We start from the raw sequence: 22,220 nt of genomic DNA, 5'->3' as shown, positions 1-22,220 counted from the left end.
AACATCACAGTGTGGGCTGTTGGCTGAACAGCCATTTTATTGTTCATATAGCTAGCTGTTTAAAAGTTCAATTTGGCTAAAAGCAGTATCGGATGTTAACAAAGATTTTTTGTTTAACTGAGAGACTTCCAAATAACCATTGCAGCTTAAGACATTTACACCGGATTGCTAAACTAATGCTGTACAAGTGTCCTATCTCACGTCCATAGGTGGTCTAGTTTTCTGCTACGAAGCAGAATTAATAGTTCCATAACTGGAGAAATATAGGAGCCACCAAATATCAAAATACCACCATGTTTGACTGTCAGAATAAGGTCCTTTTCTGAAACACTGTCTTCTGTTTATGCAAGATTAAACCAGATGCAACACATTCAAAATGTTACTCTTTTGTCCACAGAATCTTTTCCCAAACGTCTTCAACATCCAAATGTAACGTGGGTCTTTGTGTTCTTTTTGGTCTGAAATGCTTTTTGCCTTGGAAATCTCCACTGGAAGCCATTTTTGCCCAGCCTCTTTTTTTATTATTGAATTAGGCAAATTGACTTTATCTGAGGCAGGTGAGGCCTGCAGTGGTTTAGATGTTGTTTCTGGGTTCTTTCGGGACCTCGTAAATGAGACGTCAAGAAGCCCTTGCAGTAACTTTGGAAGGCCAGCAACTATTCTTCCATGTTTTCTCCTTTTGTGGATAATTGCTTACACTGTGGCTTGCTAGAATCCCTTAAGCTGTCTATAGATGTATATAGATGTCAGTTTCTTTAGATTATGTCATGATGTTGCTTTTTGAAATCTTTCAGCCTACTTTATGTTGTATAAAAAAGTTTGTACATTAAATTTTGTTTTTGTATTGATTCAATAGCTGAGGCGGTAGCCAGGCCAGAGAGAGGTTAGTATGTTTCATAATGTTTCATAACTCAAACTGCTTTTTGTTTTTACTTAAGTTATTTTATGTCATATTTGTTTGAAAATCTGAACAATTTAAGTGTGATAAAAACACCCAGCCCGTGATATGTGAAGGGTAGTGTATGGACATTCTTCGTTTACTCTTTTTTCAATTAAGTCATAAACTTTTACAAACTTTCTTGTCTTGGAATCATCTCCTTTTCTGTCTGTAGCAACATATGGTGGATATTAAGAGACTTGAATGTCGGGAGGAAATAAAAACAATTTATGATTTTGCACTGTGTGTTAGTTGAATACTTACTGTTTTCTCAACTACATAAAATGAAGTCCATACATGGGGTGACCCTTGAGCATTAGGCTCAGCTGTGTAGCTGGAGCATTCTAGATGGAGCCACAGACAGCACAACGCATAGCAGACTCAAGGGGGGACTTATGTAGGAAAACAGGATAAATGACCACAGCTACAAATAACCACCAGTCCAAACTGCAAAGTCCACTGCAAAGCAAACAGAACTCTTGTTTAATGTTACATGTGAGTGCATTGATGTTGACATATTAGGTGGGGTGAGACGACTGTTGGACTGCAGTGACGTCGGATTAGTGCTACAGCTACAGAGACACATCAGACACTATAGGTCAGAAAACTTGTGCACGGTCTGTTACTTTGTCTAAGGTTTGTGGAAAGCAGTTGTGAAAGCAGAAGTCTTGTACTACGTGATTTTTTTAAAGTTCCTTGTCTTGCCCTTGGAAATGAAACAGATAAAGAAACTGCCACCAGTGGTAGGTAGGAAATTAACGGACACTCTTGTCTTTTTTGATGGGTGTTTTTCCTTATCCAGTGTGCACACCTTGGGCAGAGAGGGCATTAGCAAATGTAGGCATTTCCCACAGTCCACTGTGAGGCCTGGTACCCGGGGAATGATGGGACTGTGTGGGATATATGTTTACTTGGTGCTGGCTGACCTCCTTTTATATCCTTTACTGATTGTTCTGCTGTTGTTGGGTCATGTCTGTGTGCACTGAGATGTAAACAACAAGCCTTTAATTTTTGCTGTCTGTGCAAGCACGTTTACTGTACACAGTTTTCTGTGTTTATCAACATTTTTCTGGAACACTTTTTGTGTAAGATGGATCGGTGGATTGTGGCAGAGATAACATGATGCTCTTCTTCTACTGGAAAAGGCTGGGGAAACTCTGTGCACTGCATAAGACAAGATGGCAGATGAGTAATTAAAAATGAAAAGACCTAGGTGCAAAATGCATTCAAGAATGTTTTGCATCCTCACTGGCAATACAACAGGTGTGTATCAGACAAGTTAATCCCTGCTTTGGGCTTTTGTTTTTTACGGTATGCAGACAAAAACGTTAAAATATCTGCAAAGTCTTGTTCTCAGCAATTCCTGCTAATCAGCAGACTCATTCACACATTTAAGATGTGAACCAAAACGTATCCTGTTTTATTTTCTGCAGTAAACTCTTTAAGTGTATTGTATTTTTGGGGTTTTGAACTGAATTAGATTAAATATTGCAATTTAAATGAGTGAGTTACAGCCTCTATAACAATAAGAATGTAACGTGTTTCAGTGGAACAGAGATATCTATTTTTGACATATCTTAAAAGCAAACATTTGGTTATACCCTCGTCACACTACTGACTCCCTGCCTTGTGTTTCTATGGCGATTTAAGATATGCAGCTCTAAGTAAGAAATGTTTCAGCATCGTCTGATTCTGTAGCATACATAACTTGATCTCCAGCTAAACCAGGCTTTAACAGATTTTCATGAGCGTCACAACTGATATATATTGCAAATATGCCCTCCGCCATAAAATTCCTGTACGTTTATTATGATCCAATTAGAACTGAAGCTGTTGTCACACTGTTTCCTATTTTTTGTATCCTGGTGTTTGAAAAGGGCGTGTTACTCAGGTCTAATCATGAGGTATTGAGGCAGATTTTGTGGAACATCAAGTCCTATTCTATCTTTGAAGTATGTCTGTTGCTTCTGATTTGGTCCTGGTTTGTGTATTGGAATCAAGGGTGTGGAATTTAGTGTTAGACTGCATTTCAACAGGGTATGTTACCTATGCCTTGGTGTCACCATTTTCTTGTATTTTTCCCCATAGTTAAGGATAAACTGACCATTTGGGAATGGTGTTCCAAAATAATTGGAAAGTAGGTCATGCTGTCAGTTTCACTTTTGGTTATAGGTGTCCAGCTGCAAAGGTGAGTGGATCTTCATCAGCTCAGACAGAGCCTTTATTTACTTAAAGTGAGATTAGGTAATGGGCCCAGCCACTTATATATTTTTCTGAGTGTGTGTGTAAATACACTGACCTGGATAAGCACAAGATTTTTGTCAAGGCTGAAGAGACAATTTTCTACGGCTACAACTCCCGCATTCGGCATCATTAGCACGTCTGCATTTGTTAGCGACTCGTCTGCAGCCAGCAACATGGCTGGGTTTTAATTTGTGCATTTCACTGCATAGTCAGTTAAAGGTCTTAATGTTGAAGAAATGTTTGAAACAACTGAGATGTTACAATACAGACAGCTGGATGTTGTTTTGATATATTCATTGAAGTTTATTTATTGAGAAAAAAATATGTTAAATTGAAAATTTTTGAGATTTTATTATAAAACAAATTAACATTTATTACCACATAAACAGACACAAAAGTACCAAAAACTGGTACCGTTGAGTACCGGTATCGATTCCCAGGTACCAAGTATCAGTTCAAATGTGAAAGGTACCCATCCCTAATTTTTTTGACATGTCAAAACATGCCTGGCTTAGCTGGTTATCAAAATATATATGTTACAATGTTAAATGTGTAGGAAGGTGATGCTAGAGAGTTTTAAATAATATCTACATACACCACTGAAACGCAGGGCAGACAGGTAATAGTGTAACAGGTTTAACCATGGAGGGACAAACACATCTGTACAAGATAAAAGATGACACCCTGACTGTATACGTTTTGTCTGAACTAATGAAGATGTACTCACCTCAGCATGCTTGAGGTGATCATTTGGGAGAATTCATACAATATTTATAGACTTTTGAACTTTCAGGTCAGAATGGTCAGATGATCATAAAGTGTGAAAAAAGCAAGAAAAAAAAACAGACAGTGATGTCACGCCAGCAAAAGACAATTTCTCCTGATGCAATAGCAGGTTTTTATAGGTAAATGTTGCAATGATCATATTTTTCTCAGTCTTCCCCTTCTTTTCTATCGTCATAATAACTCTCTGGTCAACTGGCCAAATATACTGTATCAGTGGCATGTAGAGTCTAAATGCATTGCCACTAAAATATACAGCCAACCAATGTTGCATCCAAGCAATCCTTTGCAATTGTGAATTTGCACACACTGATATTGTGATGACAAATCTGATATATCAAAAGATTGTGCTATTTGACTTTTCACGCGGTGCATACTGTATGCACAATACAAGGGAAACATATACTTCATTGACATGACAGGACTTGATGATGGTGTTGAAAATCTTTCTCAGAACGTGCTTAATTTCTTTACATTTGAACCCACATAAAAAGCATTTTACATATGCTGTTATATGAGGCAAGAGAAGAAACCATTTCACATCAGTTTTATTGACAACTTTTGTTTGTTCATAAAAAGGATAATTCCTTCCCTTTTCCTTCCCTGGTTCAGAAAACCAGTATATCATCTTCTAATCTGCTTATAGGAAAGCAGTCCCTTGTATAGTTTTAAATTATCTATTTTCTTTTACCCTCTTTTTCCTTTAATATAAATTCCACCTTTAAATGCTTCTGGATGCACTGCTTGCATTCATTTTGAATTTCACTTTGTGAATTTGTTGTTTTATATCACAAAAACTACAGATTTTGCTCTCCTGCTTGAATGGACAGACATCAAGTGACTGCCTGAGTTTCTGAGAACATGCTTAATTTAGTATGAGAACTCAAAATGACGGATGAATAGGCAGCAAAAGAGAAAAACGTCTATTGTTGACTGCTAGGAGAAATTGTTGTTACAATGTACTCATTGGTTTGTGAGTCTTATCACTACATCTTAACTAATGGATGATGTTGCTGAGTTGCTCACTAGAGAAGTATTGTCTTTAATTCTATAGCTCATTCCTGCTTAACCTAAATAAACATTTGCAATCCTTTAGGATATTTCCAGAGGAGTTTAGTGTATTTTGCCCATTTCCACATATGAGAAATTATAAGGCATCTGAGTGCATTTCATTTCATCGGTTTCCTTACCTCCTACTGAGGGTGTGACCCTGCTTTCACACTGGTCATTAAAATCTCAGCATTGCTCCCTGCAGGCAATGCTGCCACACTTGGGTGTTCCTTTTGGAGCTCTAAGCACACAGAAAAGGTGGAGTTAGATGACTGGGCCCTTACCGGCTTAAATGCACCGAGGCATTGCTGTGCACATGGAGACGGGATGGGGGGTTGTCATCAATAGAAGGGCTTTGGCATCAGTGCTAATTGGGAGACTCTTTCCTGTTGCGATGCTGAATTGTAGTAGGTGCAGATAAAAGAGTGAGAAGCTGTTTGATTTAAACTTTAATAGCATCAGCGAGTGTGAGGAGTGATGCAGTTACTCCCTTGCAAAGTCTTAATACCCCTTCATAAGGGTTCTCTCTGGTTATGGAAGCACTTGGGGAAGAAGGCATGCCCAGTTTCCCAGGCCCCAGTAATGAACTCTTAAGGCTAACATTGCCCAATTAATTGCATCTGCGGGTAAACTGAAGAAAATGCTCTGAGCAAGATTTGGCAAAACTCCCATCAAACTCTTTTCTTCCTGCTCCACCACTTTGTACTCTCCTCTTAACCTCGCATTCTACTTAGCAGTAACCCATTTAGGTTGAAGAATTGCTCCACCGAAGCAGAAACACAAGTGTTTTTCCATCAAACTAGAAAAATCCTGTGTCTAGTTATAGATGTGACCCTCCGTCTTTCTCTTACTGTAAGTGTGATTAATTTAATGCATTTCCTGGCAAAAACCATCTCACACGCACCTCAAGTTTCCACTGCAACATTAAAAAACAGCTGCTGTTCTATGGAGGATTGAAAGCAGAGCTCCCTTACTGCTTTATATCATGTATATGGAGGTTGAAACGATGGCTCTGTGTGCAGACTTGATCACGTTTGAGTGTGGAGTGACATGGTGGGTGATTCATTGCTTTTATTAAAAGTTTATTGAGGAATCAAATAGCGGGCAGCAAGGCGTAAAAAGTGTGCCTTTAGGTTTGTTTGCTTTACACTCGGATTCTTTTCCTTCCTCTCTGTTAATGATGAACACATTGTGACACATCCAAATGTCTGACGAAGCTGCAGCTTCTCCATTGAAGACAGCAGTAGACATGTAACTGGAACAGAGAACGGGCTAATGAGTGCGCTGGAAAGAAGTTGTAAATTTGCTGACTCACATTATGATGACGAACATGAGCCGGAAATCTCCTGTAATAATCTTGGCCTGTATCTTGCACTGCACCCTGACTTGCTGCAGGAGAAGAAGACGGCTGCATCTGGACTTGGCTTCAGCTCACAAGGCATCTTGGGGACAAGACCGGCAATGACTTCCTGACTGCATAAAACAGAGGACTCAATTGCACAAGGCTTCATTAAATGTAATTGGCCTTAATGACAGGCTTGTTTTCACCTCAGGGCTCAGAGTGGCACGACAGCCCTGCCAGGCCGAAATAACATATTTGGCTTTGATGTTATGTGCAAGTGAAAACATTTTACTGGAATACAGCTTAATTATGTTAATGCTGTTTTTAAAGATTTGAAGCAATGAAATGGGGTTGCAATATTTTGCACTCATTGAGGGTGGCAGCAGCATCACGATCATGCAAATAAATAGTTCCTGTGCCATCTATGCATACGCAATTTTGATATTTTGTGCTGACATATCTTTTTGGTGACACTTGTTTTTGAAACATCCAATTTACTAAAATTTGTGCAGTATCAGCTTCATTCATTTGTTCAGTACAATATAGCATTTGAAAGATATTGAGTTGTCATAAAGGTCTCCCCATACTTCTTAGTCCATTTGGATACTTGGTTTCACCCTTTGACTTGGAGTTTTATGGACCCTGTCGGTGCTCCAAATCACCTAAAACACAAAAATCGGAATTTCAATTTCAAATTTTAATAAATAAATGCATCAAGGAACAGCATGTACATGTAATGCATTTTCTTTAGCTAGGTCGAACATCTGATAAAGGTTAGAGATATAAGCTTTGATGCAAAAATGGGGATGATCTTGGAATGCGTTTGTTTTCTGTTGAATTCCAAATTACTACGTCTGTTGAAAATCCCGTGGCACATTCTTTCACTGTTAAATTTCAGAAATTTCAAATCTTTAAATGGCAGTCCAATTGACCTGGTTTTGGAAGTATTTGGGGTTTGTTTTATCAAGTTTCATAAGTTCTATTGGCTGAAGCTAAACCCAGAATCGGTTAATCAGACCCAACAAAAAAATACATATACCTTTGGTTTTGCTTCCTTGCGCTAGTTTACTTGGGATGTGCTGATCCCATTCCAAGAATGGTTTTGGGCCCTGGATCACAGCATTTTAAATGTAATCTGTGTGTATGCTGCTAAACTCAACTTGGGGACAATGACTTCCTGACTGCATAAAACAGATTCAGTTGTTGGTGTACTTTACTAATTTTATGTTGGTCCTAGTGAGCTGTGCAGCTGCGTTTTGTGGTGCCAGTTTAAAAAATATGTCTAATTTCATGTGTATGGCTTGCAAATTGTATTATAGATTGTTCACAATATTTTCTTGATGAAGTACACAATGGGAGAGACTGTATACGTTGCTGCAGCTTCTTGTCAGTTTGTGTGGGGGAGAGCTAAATAGAGAGCAGTTAAAACACAGGTTATTAAATAAAATAAAATTTTATGACCTTTAAAGCAATACAGTAAGTCTATGAAGGAGAACAACTTTTGATAATGAGCTGAATCATCAGTGACTCATATCAAATGGAGAGTAAACATGCTAGCCTTAGCGTAAAACTTTTGGCTAACTGCTGCCTAAATAAATTTATTTTCAGAAGGAGAAAGTTGTCAGCATAGTAAACAGTGTAACTATATCTGTTGAGACATATATAGCTTTAGAAAGATGACGCCTCACTCCTGTTGGGACAGAATTTTGGTTGTTGTCAAGAAAAATTCATATTACAGCATCTGGAATGTTGTTGTTGAGTAATATTTTTGACTGTTTGGTTTCCTGGTATCACTGCTTTGGGCACCTTTGTTTTAAATCTACTGAATCTTATAAGTAATATGCTGTACATCTTTTTGATTTTAGTTAAGTATCTAACAGGACTCAGTATTGGCAAATGACTGTTCCCAAAAAACTCAGTTGGGTATCAGGGAGAAAATCACCCGATTAGGACATCCTTAGCTCAAGCATCTGTGGAAGTCAATCTGTCTCAACTCATCAACCTATTTGGCTGATGTTATAGTTTTCATCCTGTTCGGTTGAGGTCTGTTTTTAGCTAAAGAAGTGCATTAATCTTAGCGTAGTAGAAAGAATGTGCCCACTTTTCTGACAGCGTATTAATATCTATGGAAGCCTTTAATCAGGCCACAATGTCAGGGGATTATTCTAAGACCTGGCTGAACTACAGGGCAACTCATCTGGATGAACCAAGATGAAAGACAGACCATCCAACATCAGAGACAGAAAATGAGTTCATTACTGTAATTAGGCCTCCGTGTCTCTCCCTATCTCCATCCAGTCCCCTTGTACACCAGACCGTGTGTCTAAAACAGGCCTAATAGCAGTGCATTACTCCAGTTAGCAGAGGGCTGTTAGGAAAACAGACCCCCACACTCCATCTGTTGCCTCTCCAGTGCAGACAGCCACAAAAGCAGGGACAGAAAACAGCCTCCACCTTCAGGTCACACAGAAGCAGGAATTCTGCTGATCAAGGAGCTTGTGGCGCTTGCCATTGGTCGTGGGAATTGTAGGCTGGATGCAGAGTGAGACGTGTTATAACTGCAATCAATCATTTTGGTGGGGGAAAGTACCAATAGAGGAAAGGCAAAAGAAACAGACCACCATGTTTTCTGGCTTATCCTGTCCTGTCTTTGACATTAAATAAGGGTCAGTTTGCCTTATTTTGACCCCATTTAGCAACAGAAACCCAAACATGCTGGACTGTGTGTACATAAACAGTCTGGTCTTCCGTTTGTTTTTCTTTTAAAACAATAATTTACTCAAAGTAGGAAAAAAAAATTTCTCAGAATGCACTGTTTTGGTTTTGAGGATTTAATAGCAACATAATGCTGCTTATTCAAGGTAACTTTGTCTTTGTCTGGCAGCAACGAAAGGTCAGACACGATGTTTTCTTGCCTTGCAATCAGTTTGCATTATGTCAGTGTCTTTGTTCTTCTTGTTCTCAGCCGTCAGTAAAAAAAAGGTATCCGCTGGAGTGTCAACAGTCATCCCGCTTCATGTGCCGGTGTCACATTTTGCTGTTACCTGCCCTAATTGTGAGTGTGAAGAGACAGCATTCAGTCAAGTTTTGACATTTATGGTTTGGTGAGCAGACTGCTGCTGTAGTCACTTGTGCTCCTTGTCACACTTTATGGTATTTATGGGAATTAATGTGCCAAACTGGAAAATTGCTAATTTTCTTATTTTTTTACATCTTAAAATCTGAAAGATGTTGTACATTTTTATTTCCCCTTTACTCTGACACCTATAAATAAAATTCAGTGCAACCTATTGCCTTGAGAAATCACTTGATTAGTAAATAGAATCACCTGTGTGTATAATAGTCTCTGTATAAATGTCACTTTTCTGTAGAAACTTTGTTAGTGACTCAAAAGCATCATCAAGACCAAGGTACACACCAAACAGGTCCGGGTGTTGTGGAGACGTTAAAAGCAGGGTTTGATTATAAAACAATATCCCAACCTTCAAGCACGTCATGGAGCACTGGTCAATGTGCTATCAAATAGTGGAAAGGGAATGGCACTTGCCAAGAAATTACTATCCAACTTAATTGACAGGTCTGGAAAGTCAGACATTCATCAGAGAAACAGCAACAGACCTTTTTTTTTTTTTTTGCCTATATGCAAAATTTAATGTGTGTTTGAAAGTGACACCGCACATCACTGAACACAGTGTCCCCATGGTGAAACATGATAGTGACAGCATCATGCTGTGGATATACTTTTTTTGCATTTTGCTTCCTTTTCACAAGACACAGACATTTTCAGAGAAAACAATCACGGTTGTTGTGTAAACAAACAGTAGAAACGCAACTAAACTTTTCTGTGTTGTGTAAACAATCGGTCCTCAGAGACTTAATTTTTCCAGTTTCATGACAATTTATTTATTTATAACCAACAAAATGGAAGACTTTAAACCCATGTCTGACCCTTTTAAATACACAGATATCTGTAGTTATGATCATTATCTTGCATTGGGTCACATACTGCAATACTGCTAAAAAAAAAGGGAACACTCAAATAACACATCCTAGATCTGAATGAATGAAATATTCTCATTGAATACTTTGTTCTGTACTAAGTTGAATGTGCTGACAACAAAATCACACAAAAATCATCAATGGAAATCAAATTTATTAACCAGTGGAGGCCTGGATTTGGAGTCAGACACAAAATTAAAGTGGAAAAACACACAACAGGCTGATCCAACTTTGATGTAATGTCCTTAAAACAAGTCAAAATGAGGCTCAGTATTGTGTGTGACCTCCACGTGCCTGTATGACCTCCTACAACACCTGGGCATGCTCCTGATGAGATGGCGGATGGTCTTCTGAGGGATCTCCTCCCAGACCTGAACTAAAGCATCCGCCAACTCCTAGACAGTCTGTGGTGCAACGTGACGTTGGTGGATGGAGCGAGACATGATGTCCCAAATGTGCTCAATCGGATTCAGTTCTGGGGAACGAGTGGGCCAGTCCATAGCTTCAATGCCTTCATCTTGCAGGAACTGCTAACACACTCCAGCCACATGAAGTCCAGCATTGTCCTGCATTAGGAGGAACCCAGGGCCAACTGCACCAGCATATGGTCTCACAAAGGGTCTGAGGATCTCATCTCGGTACCTAATGGCAGTCAGGCTACCTCTGGTGAGCACATGGAGGGCCGTGGGGCGTCCTGCACGGTGTTGGGCTGTGAACACAACCCCCATTTGTGGACGTCAGGCCCTCATACCATCCTCATGGAGTCGGTTCCTAACCGTTTGTGCAGACACATGCACATTTGTGGCCTGCTGGAGGTCATTTTGCAGGGCTCTGGCAGTGCTCCTCCTGTTCCTCCTTGCACAAAGGCGGAGGTAGTGGTCCTGCTGCTGGGTTGTTGTCCTCCTACGGCCTCCTCCACGTCTCCTGGTGTACTGGCCTGTCTCCTGGTAGTGCCTCCAGGCTCTAGACACTACGCTTACAGACACAGCAAACCTTCTTGCCACAGCTGGCATTGATGTGCCATCCTGGATGAGCTGCACTACCTGAGCCACTTGTGTGGGTTGTAGAGTCCGTCTCATGCTACCACGAGTGTGAAAGCACCACCAACATTCAAAAGTGACCAAAACATCAGCCAGAAAGCATAGGTACTGAGAAGTGGTCTGTGATCCCCACCTGCAGAACCACTCCTTTATTGAGTGTCTTGCTAATCGCCAAAGATTTCCCCCTGTTATCTATTCCATTTGAACAACAGGATGTGAAATTGATTGTCAATCAGTGTTGCTTCCTAAGTGGACAGTTTGATTTCACAGAAGTTTGATTTACTTGGAGTTATATTGGATTGTTTAAGTGTTCCCTTTATTTTTTTGAGCAGTGTACATTATTTCTATATCAATTATTATTGCTATATCTCTATATTACTTACATTGCACAAGAATATAACTTGCTGTCCTCTCTAACCAGTAAATGAAACCCAAGATCAAGTCAGACGTTATTGGTGGTTATTGAAAATGAGTTCATAAACAGTGTTGATCATAAAGGAGAAGAAATGCTCTTGATGATTTAGCACTGCATGCACATGATGAACTACTTTAACCAGTATTTCCCTTACATATTTGGGTCATGCATGCATTAACCTGTATTTCATTCAGGCAGGCAGCAGTGAGTACTTTATTATTAAAATGTTTCCAACTCCACCCGTGTGTATGTTGTCTGATCTGGCTTGCAGCTAATCTTGTTGTGGCCCATTTTTTTTCTTCCCAAATAAGGCGATGCTCCTTCTTGACAGTAAATAATGCAGACAAATGTAAACAATTATCTGAAATCTGAAGCTTTCACACTAAAAGACCTCGTGAATGAAAGGTGAACTAAAGACTGAAGCCACGAAGCTAAGACTCATTTACCATGGTTACAACAGAGTGTAAGGAAGAGGGTAGCTTTAATAGAGCCCATTATCTTTACTGAACAATTGCTGGTCATTTGGAGTCGTGTTTTCTGTGATGCGGAAGGATGATGAGATAACTCAGAGGGGTTTTCACACTAATGCAATGCACACCATAAGCCCCAAAGAACAAGAAAAAAGCATTTAGGTCAGTGCTGAAGACTTATTAGCCAGCTATGCTGCAGCATGACGTGGTGTGATCTTCAATGCAAAAACAAGCATTTTAAGAGAGGAATCCAAAGTCAAATCTAACTCAAATAATCCTAACAGACCCACAGTAAAACACATCCAATTGCATGGAAGGTTGAAGAATCAGAGGAATCTGCTTTTTTTCTCAGAAATTGTTTATTTCTTGAAATTTTGTCCGAGGATCTGACATAAAGTACTTCGAGGATGTCCAGATGTGTTGGCCCTGATACCAGTCCAAGGCATTTAAGATAAGGCATTTGTCAATCTCCTATCCAGTTATTTTGTGGCGAGAGAATTATTACATTCAAGCCAGAATATTATGCTGCTCCAATATGGAGTTAGTTAGGTCAGGAAAGCTTCTATGGTGTTGCTGTAACTTCTGTTTTTAAAGATATATCTAACTTAACACATACAGCTACAGTTTTTGATAAACTCACATCTTGCTCTTGCTGACTGTTTTATGCTGAGCAGTTGGCTGGAATGCTAGGCTAATGTTGGCATCTTTATTCACTATTTTGCTATAATTTAATTATTCAGCTTCTAACATATTTCAGTGGAGTTCCTGTTAACCATGTGTGAACGAAAAAAACCCAGAAAAGGTTCTCCTGCTTCATTAACCTGTTGTTTTTTTTTTAAATGCCAGGCTAATCTTAGCACCTTTATTCGGTTTGGATATGACATGTCAATTAATCGCGTCATAACATATTTCAGTGTGGTTTGAGTTATTCATGTGTGGATAAAACTAAAAGAAAAGTTCTCCTGCTTCATAAATTTAACACTGTTGTGTGAGATTAACGTAAACATGTTCTCTCAACACTCTATAAATAAGTGACAAAAATTTTTTTTCTCATGCTACAATACCTTGGCGCTTTGCTTTGAACAGCATAAAATTGAATGACCAGTGCTTCAGCTGCTCTCTGCATAGCTGACCCCCATATTGACAGCTGTTTGGGAAGATAAAGGATTTGTGCACAATGTTTTCCACTGTGCACAAATACAATACTTGTTGAATCAATAAAATTATTATCTGGACATCTAGAGAAAATGCTACTTAATGTATGCAAAGCTAATGTGCTGAAATGTAATTTGGTATGTAGACTGATCAAGTGAGGATTGGGCTCATTAAAGTCTATTGTACTACAAATTACACCGCACAATTGTGGAGGAGTTGCAGAGAAGACACCATTCGCAAACTCAGTGTGGCATAAAACAATGAAATAAGGTTTGTGCATAAGATGGCAAGATGGTGGAGTGCTTTATGTGTAGGTTAAAAGACTCTAAACATTGTTTCTCTGACTGACGCTGCATTAAGCTCAGTTAGGTTTTATTTAAAGTTGTGGAATCATTGGCGATTTAGTCTTCATGTAAATTTGTGAAACTGTTGATCTTGTTTGGATTTTTTATTGTTTTTTTGCTATGGACCCATGGGTGTCTTTAATAAAGTGAACTTACTAACTGTGCAGTTTTGCAAGTTGTCCACACAAAGTTAGATTATATAAGTTAAACGTTGCTGTGGCAAACACAGCGACTTATGACTTACACAGAATTACAGAGAATACACCAACAACAATAATCAGGAGTCCTGAACATTAAAGCATCCACATTGGGATCTTGTTTGTGATGTCTGCAGTATAGTGTGTGTTTTTTCCACATAATGAAGGTAATGCAAAAATTTTGAACATACTACATTGGATTGTTATTACATATCTATGAACGTTATGTAAAATTATTTGATCCATGTGAATTTTGAAGGAGGACCTAGTATTTGACATCTGTCTGGAAATTCCCAAGAAGAAACTAAGCTGCTTTTCAAGGATAAGCAAACCAATATTTACTTCCCCTTTCTTTGTTTCAGATGTTCTGGTTAATAAGTAAAACTGCTGATATTAGCCTTTGTCTGACTATTTCTTCAGTTTCCCAGCATATCTGACCACACAATGTTGAGCAAATATTGTGTTCTCATGGGTGGTGTATAACAAAACCTGATCAGTTACTGCATTTTGGCTAAGGCCACTTTGTCTTTTCTTTCCGCTTTAAAAGCTGTCGCAGGCACATTTTGAAACCATTAACAACCACCTTATGGACCAATAAAATGTAACAAAAAATATTTTTTCTTCTTAATTTGTTAGGTTTGTTAAAGGTACGGATAGTAGTATCAGATATTAGCATGCAAATATTTAAGTGAACATCTACCCCCTGTTACTGTGATTTGCTTATCTGCCATCTGCTCAGTACTGGCTGCCTTGGAGGAGAGGGTGCCATTATAGATAGATCTACCCTCTCCTCCTATTACACTAATTAGCAGTATTTGGTGATACAGACTACATTGTTCATAAACTAATACTGCCACAATTCTACCCCGTTATAAAAGTTTACAACGATTTAGATCGGCAGTAAAATCAGTTCTGCAGCTCAACAGAATATACCTTTATTGGGACTGGGAAGAAATAATTTTTTTTGTTTAAAATGAACAACTCACACTTGTGTGCTGATTTTTTTTTTGTTTTTTGTCTTTTTTGTGTCTTTTCCGCAGATCCAACTCCTTTAACCGCCTTTCTGCATTGATGGCATAGTGTGAGATGAAACTCTGCCATTGCTGAGTGTCCTTGTCATACTGATGTTTTAATAGTGATGCCACCTGCCCTGTGTGAGTTATGACGACGGCTGTTTCTTTGACTAGGGAAGGGAGAACCCCCTCCAGCCACATGACATGATGAAGACACTTCCTGAAAGTTTGCTCTTCAAAGAATCTGCAAGCAGGATATGAGTATTTTGAGCCCTGGGACAGATAACAAATCAACCCTTGTGGGAATTTTGGGAGGGCCTGAAGAATACTCCAAAGCCATGCAGTCAGAGGAGTTGTTCAGCAGGAAACTCAAAGCCTTGAATGGAAGCATGGGGCCACCTGCCTCCAGCATGCAGGTGAAACCTGACGGTGCGGGAAAAACAAATGGCACTCCTGCCATGCCAAAAATGGGCGTCAGGGCAAGGGTGACGGAATGGCCACCACGGAGAGATGGCTGGGATCTACGACCTTCACCCAACTACCAGAGTGTTATTCCAGTTTTCCAGAACGGACAGCAGGATCATACTGTGGATTTACTAGAGCAAGGCGAGGAAGTATGTGTTGAGGTGGACTATACTGACAAATATACACTCGGCGACCTCCTCTGCCACTCTCCATTAAAGGGTCTCCACCCTATCCGTCAGCGGAGCAACAGTGATGTCACCATTAGTGACATCGACTCTGAAGATATAATGGACCAGAATGCTGTCAATCCAAACACAGGTGCCTCTCTGCACCGTGAGTACGGAAGCACATCCTCCATTGATCGTCAGGGCCTTGGTGGGGATGGCTTTTTTACCATGCTCAGGGGCTACAGAGTCGACAATCTGGACCATCGGAGCATACCGCCTCTGGGATTTCCAGAGTTGTTACGCTGTGATGCCTCCTTGTCCCCAAGCTTGCAGACAGCCACACAGATCGCCAGAGGAGAGATAGTCCATATTCCAGGCTATGACTACATAGACAGTTCTCTCCTCTACAGTCGGGAAAGGGAAAAATCTTTCATGAGGCGTCTTAAATCGGAATCAACAGAAACGTCTCTGTTTAGGAGACTGAGGACCATTAAAAGTGAAAGCGATGCCTTGAGACTTTCTTTAGAGGACGACCGGCGACCCCTGAGCTTTCAGAAATGCTTCGCTCACTACGACGTCCAGAGCGTGCTTTTTAACATCAGCGAAGCGGTGGCAAGCCGAGCAAACCTGAGCCAGAGAAAAAACACCACCACTGGAGCTTCAGCCGCCTCAGTTGGAGTTGGGGCCATGGCCAGTGGAGTATTGGGAAGCGGGACTGTTGCTGGGGCTGGAGATGGTGGAGCAGCAGGTTGTATTAGTGGAAATCAACCCATGTTCGAGTCTCCACTTGGGAGCAGAGAGGATCTGAACCCCAAGGAAAATTTGGACGTGGATGAGGGGGATGGAAAGAGCAACAACTTGGTGCTGAACTGTTCGCACTTTCGTAATGAGATCGGCGGTGAGGGCGAGAGGAAGATCTCCCTCTCAAGAGCCAATAGTGCCAACTACAGTGGCATATCGGAGAGTTGCTCATTTGAGTCATCTCTTAGTTCCCACTGTACCAATGCAGGTGTTTCTGTGCTGGAGGTGCCTCGAGAAAACCAGCCAATCCACAGGGAGAAGGTCAAACGCTACATTATTGAGCACATTGATCTTGGAGCATACTACTACCATAAGTTCTTTTATGGAAGAGGTAAGAGTTACTAATGATTAATAAGTGTTGACACAGGTGATTTAGACAGATTTTGGGTGATTGTGTTGGGGATTGTTTAATGACTTAGAGCAAATGCTTTTCCTTGAATCACACTAGTGAAATTACAGCCACCTACGTTCATAAGGTCAGATATCTTCCTGTAGGACCAGATGAAATAATATTCAGAACAATAGCTGTCTTGTGTGGGGTGCAAAAGTATGCTTTAACAGAGAAACATCCAAATCTTCCCTGAGATTTCAGCCCACTCCCTGCAAAGAAACCATGATCAGTCACGTAAGAAGGCTGAGTTGAACGAGAGGGTGTCTTGCAGCTGTTTCCCATAGGGAGCACTGGGGTGTGAGGGCTCCTCATATGAAGCTTTAGGGTCAGAAGAACTATGCGAAGGTCCTGGTGCTCCTTATTAAAACACCTATTTGGCTGACACTGGAAATACAATGTGATCTTGACTCGTCACTGCATTATACATATCTGTTTTTCTTGCCGGTTGTACTTACTGCCCAGAGCAGATTGAATTACCAATTCTTAAGCCCATCAGAAAACAGCTGCTTCACCTTTAAAACTGATATGTCTAAGCTTCTTCATAAAGATGCTATGTATGGCGTGACTGGATGTACCTGTGATCTCATGTATCTACAGGGAAATGATGTTTCATGCATTGCTGGTCGAATAACAGGTGGAGCTTTAGCTGTTTGAAGACCAACTGAGAGTTCTTTGCCCTACTCTGTTTTACAATGGCTTGCAAAAACGTTCATAGCCCTCAAACGTTTTCACACTTTGTCATGTTACAGCCACAAGCTACACTGTATTTTATTGGGATTTATGTGATAGACCAACACTCCACAAATATGACCCCTATGGAAGAGCTGCAAGAAGAACATGAGATGTCCCATTTACATACAACCAGAGCTACTCTGGAATAGTTTGGATCCAAGCATATTTTTGCATCAGAGTGCTCTTCATCTAATCTGCATGAGTTTGAGCTATTTTGAAAAAGCAAATAGGTAAAAATGTCAGTCTCTAGATGTTCGAAGCAGTTAATGAAAATCATTTATTATTTTCTCTCCACTTCACAATTATCCACTATGTTGTGTTGGTCTATCACTTAAAATCCCTATAAAATAAATAAAAGTTTATGTCTGCAGCCTGACAAAAAGTGTAAAAAGATTATGAATACTTTTGCATGGCACTGTAAATATTATCTTGCAGCTTTTTCGCAGAATGCCTTTTAGAGAGTATGTGAATTTATCCCTTGTCCTCTCTTTATGAGGTGTTTTATTGGATAGACAAGCTTGTCATCACCTACACTTCACAACAAATGCAAACTCACATATACTTGACCATGTGTCACCGTTTCATAGCAAGTTTTTATCAACCTGGGCTGAACATTGACCTTATTGAGTGTCTGCAGCTTATCTTCCCCTAACAACTGTGGTGTTTCACCCCGAGCATTCCTAATGGGCAGTATATGTTTTCAGACCAAAGGTTAACCTTTGCTGTATGCAGCCAGGGTCACACATTTCATGTTGGTGAAAGCATAAAATAAAAACAGGATTAGAAATAGGTTTTTATTTAGGGATCTTTCTCTTTTTTGGGTCAGCAGGCCAGGAGATAAAGCCAAAATAAATCCCAATTGACATGATTGTCAAGTAATCTATTTTGCAAATGGTTTGTAGCATCCTGCTCATCAGATGCAGGGTCATGTGAAAGAAATTGATTGAAAAATAAATTTTGACCCTGCATTCACTCTGCAGTTGCTGTTGAATGTCTTGTGCTCTTCTGAATGTTGACCTTGTGCCTCATGGAGAATCATCCCTTAGCCCTCTGTTGTTCATGTGCCACACATTCTTTGGGTAACCTGGTTTTGTATTTATGCACTAAATTTATAATTCATGTAGATTCTTTTCATGTTGGAGACACACAGATAAGTGTTACCCTATTTATCTCATGCACTTCACAGCACAAACTCAAAACCTTCACGGCTGTACTCCCTGTACGAATGTTGGCGGGACAGGTCCCTGCTGACGCCTTTGTTTGTGGTCTGTTGAATCCAGGTCTATATCCTCAGCTTTAGCCCGGATTAGAGAGTGTTTGCTCAAGACCCTGCAAAACGGGCACAAAGCTCCACTCCTATCCATGTTCTAAAGACACAAGCATACACAGACAGATACAGACTTATTGGGTCCCCTGGTAAAGATTTGTAAAAAAAAAAAAAAAAATTTATTGCAGTGGTCAGAGTTCTTACATGTTCATGAAAAGCGTGGAAAGGTCTGACAAAGTATGAAAAAAAGACAATTCAAAAGAGGTTTCATATCCAGACATTATTGTTTATTCTTTTATTAAAAAGATAAAAATTGCTATTTCTATAAAAAAAAAAAACTTATTGCAGATTTTTTGTCAGATTATGTCATTTTTATTAATTGTCTCATCAAACCTTAAGTTTTTGTCCAACTCATTGAACGCTTTGGTTTTTGACTGACTGACAGAACCTGCTGCTAAATGCAGGCTCATAAAAAAAAAAAAAAACGTAGAAAAAAAAAACAAAAAACAGGTGGTTTTTGCTGCTTTTTTGGTGTCTAGACCCTCTTAGATCAGGATTTTAAATTTTACAAAAGATGTACGATACGTTGTTCCTTTTTGAGGGACAGTCAGGCAGTACATTACCACAAACAATAGTAACTAGTTTACAGATAAAGTAATAAAAAAGCATAAATAAGACTAAGTGGTTCTTAAACTGGCTACGGTTTAGATGCCAAATAAAGCATTTTAATTTCCAAAAAATAAAGGTATCACAATTCCCAAAAAGAATTTATTTCACTTGGGGACATCTATAATCCTGTCCAGATTTTTCACAGCAATAAAGAAATAGAGCTGATCTAAGTTGGTGAAGATACAAAGATAAAACAAGACATAATAAAACCCAATTTGGTAAATGTTTTGTACTCAAATGTCCAGAATGTTATGAAAACTCCCAGAAAAATCTTGAAATCTGAGCCTAGAAAATGCAGAATTTTCAAATTTGTAGCATACCTGAGAAAACATCCACTCTTTATCTTGGGGAAAAATATTGAATTAAGAAATAATTGCATTAAACAAAATTACAGGTGGGACAATTATTGGGAGTTTGGGAGATTTTCTGGGAACCACGAATGTTACCAGAAAATTTCCTGAATATCTGCTCATCAAGATTTTGAGATGGATTTCCACAGATCAGTGGGTCACCAAATCTATTATTCAGAAATTGTGCACTGAAAAGTTAGATTTGCTTCCAGTCTGGCCACTCACTGTTCGCATAACCTGTCATTGAACTAATGGCTGTCCCTCTTATAATCGTCTGACTTGGCAAGTTCATCCAATAATCCCGTCCATCAGCTGTACCTGCTTAATGTTATTTGCGGTCGTGCGAGGGTGGGACCCTCCTGTGAAAGATTTTAACTGAGGTTCTAAGTGACATTTAGACATTACATCTGTGTATTACAATGTCAGCATAAACACACAAAGAACCATACACCTAAGTATGGCCCATTTAAATGGTAAATGGACTGAACGTATATAGCGCCTTTCTAGTCATACCGACCACTCAAAGCGCTTTACACTAGAGCCACATTCACCCAGACGCACTCACTAATGCAGATCGGTAGGAATCATACCCACAGCCCCACGGTTTGCAAGACGCCCATCATTTAGGATTAGAGATAAACAAAAGTAAAAGGTTTCTGGGGTGAAACGGAAATAAATTCATTAATTTTGGTAAATTGTTTTCTGCACATCCCAGGAAGGTTCAGACACATGTTCTCTTGTACCTTTAATCATTAATTGTCAAGTGTATGAAAATGAAACATGGCATGAAAACTGTTATACAAATTAAAATTTGAAAAGTGTGGTGTGCATCTGTATTCACCCTCTTTTACTCTTTCACCCCTAAATAAAATCAAATGCCACCAAATGTCTTAAAAAATCATCTTATTAGTAAAGAATGAAGAATCTGCATGTGTTTTAATCTCAGTATAAATCCTAGGGCTGAAACAATTAATCAGATTAATCGTGATTAATCAATTATTGAAATAATTGTCAACTTATTTAGTAATCGAATAATCCTTAACTGGACTCTAAAACATTTGCTGAAAGAACAACCACTCACAGCAATAACTGAGCCAAAATTGTAGAAAATCTTTTTGCCATTTTGCATTTAAGATGCAAAACCTTCTTTTTCTGTAAATATGCTCTATCCACATCTCCTCAAGTGGCATAGCTTTAGTTTCAGCTGGTTCAAATTGTGTAAACAAATCTCCTCTTAAGCACTTTTTGCTATCTGATTATTAATCGATTTATTGAAAAAATAGTTAGGTTAATAATAAATAATCTTTAGTTGCAGTCCTAATTTTTTCAGGTTTTCTTTGAAAGCCTCAGAGAACATTGAGAAACAAAAAGCATCATAAAGGCCCACAGCACACAGTTCAGCAATAAAGCTGTACAGAAGTCTAAATAAATCTTATCTTATGAAACAATTTCTCAAGCTTTGAACATCTTGATGTTCAATCTATCATCCAAAAATGGGAGGGGTGTAGGTAAGCTGCAAACCTACCAACATAGGGCCATCCAGCTAAACTGACAGGCTGAGAAGGCATGGCATTGATCAGAGAAGCAGCAGAAAAGCCCATTGTAACTGGAGGAGCTGCGGTGATCAACGGTTTAAATTGGAAAATCTGTCAGAGGGTGCAAAAGACTTGAGACTAGGGAGGTTCACCTTCCAGCAGGACAACAACCCTAGAAATACAGCCAGAGCTACAATGGAATGATTTAGTTCAAAGCATATTAATGTGTTACAATGACCTAGACCCATATCCAATTGAGAATCTGTGTTAAGAATTGACACCTGCTGTTCACAGATGCTCTCCATCGAGTATGACATTGTGGGAGAAGGCAGTGGCTCAAAATTTGAGATAATTTGCAAAGAAAAGGGGCTAAATGTTCAGTCTATAGAAGTGCGAAGCTAGTAGAGACATGCCCCAAATTTCATGCAGTATAATTTTTGTGAAAGACGGATCTACAACCTTCCACAAATCATTTATGATTAAATAAATATATAGACTAGTGTTTAAGCACTGTCTTCTTGAAGCAAATGGATTCAAATGGGTTTAGAATGACCCTGACACCTTGTCAATGGCTTCATCCCACTGCCCAAAATCATACATGTTATCTTAATTCATCATTAAAATTGCCCTTAGGTATGTGTGTGTGCTTGCTTGGTCGTTGACCTCTGTGTACCCTGCCTTTCACCCCTTGACTGCTGGAGATAGACACTAGTCCCCTGCACAACCCTGTAGGGATTAAACAGGCTTGGAAAATGGGTGGATGATGCTTTGCTGGTATAAAAGCAGTAATCTGATCTGTGAATAAGGCCATAGAATAGTATGTAATGAGGCATGGGCTGCTATGTGATTCTCAT

At 39.4% G+C, this 22,220-nt stretch overlaps 1 protein-coding gene across 4 annotated transcripts in view; it reads left to right on the top strand.

The window, feature by feature from the left end:
• Positions 1–15,020: 15,020 nt before the first annotated feature.
• The window catches only part of LOC124858976 (signal-induced proliferation-associated 1-like protein 2), an 89,240-nt gene continuing 82,040 nt past the window's right edge, over positions 15,021–22,220 (top strand). For all 4 annotated transcript variants that reach the window (XM_047351338.1, XM_047351336.1, XM_047351337.1 and 1 more), the window contains exon 1: positions 15,021–16,753. In XM_047351338.1, coding sequence (XP_047207294.1) covers positions 15,247–16,753 — 1,507 coding nt within the window. In that variant the 5' untranslated portion in view covers positions 15,021–15,246. The remainder of the gene's footprint in view (positions 16,754–22,220) is intronic.

Source organism: Girardinichthys multiradiatus, chromosome 22, assembly GCF_021462225.1.
Source record: "Girardinichthys multiradiatus isolate DD_20200921_A chromosome 22, DD_fGirMul_XY1, whole genome shotgun sequence".
Classification (NCBI taxonomy): Eukaryota; Metazoa; Chordata; class Actinopteri; order Cyprinodontiformes; family Goodeidae; genus Girardinichthys; species Girardinichthys multiradiatus.
This window is presented reverse-complemented; position numbering and strand designations above follow the sequence as displayed.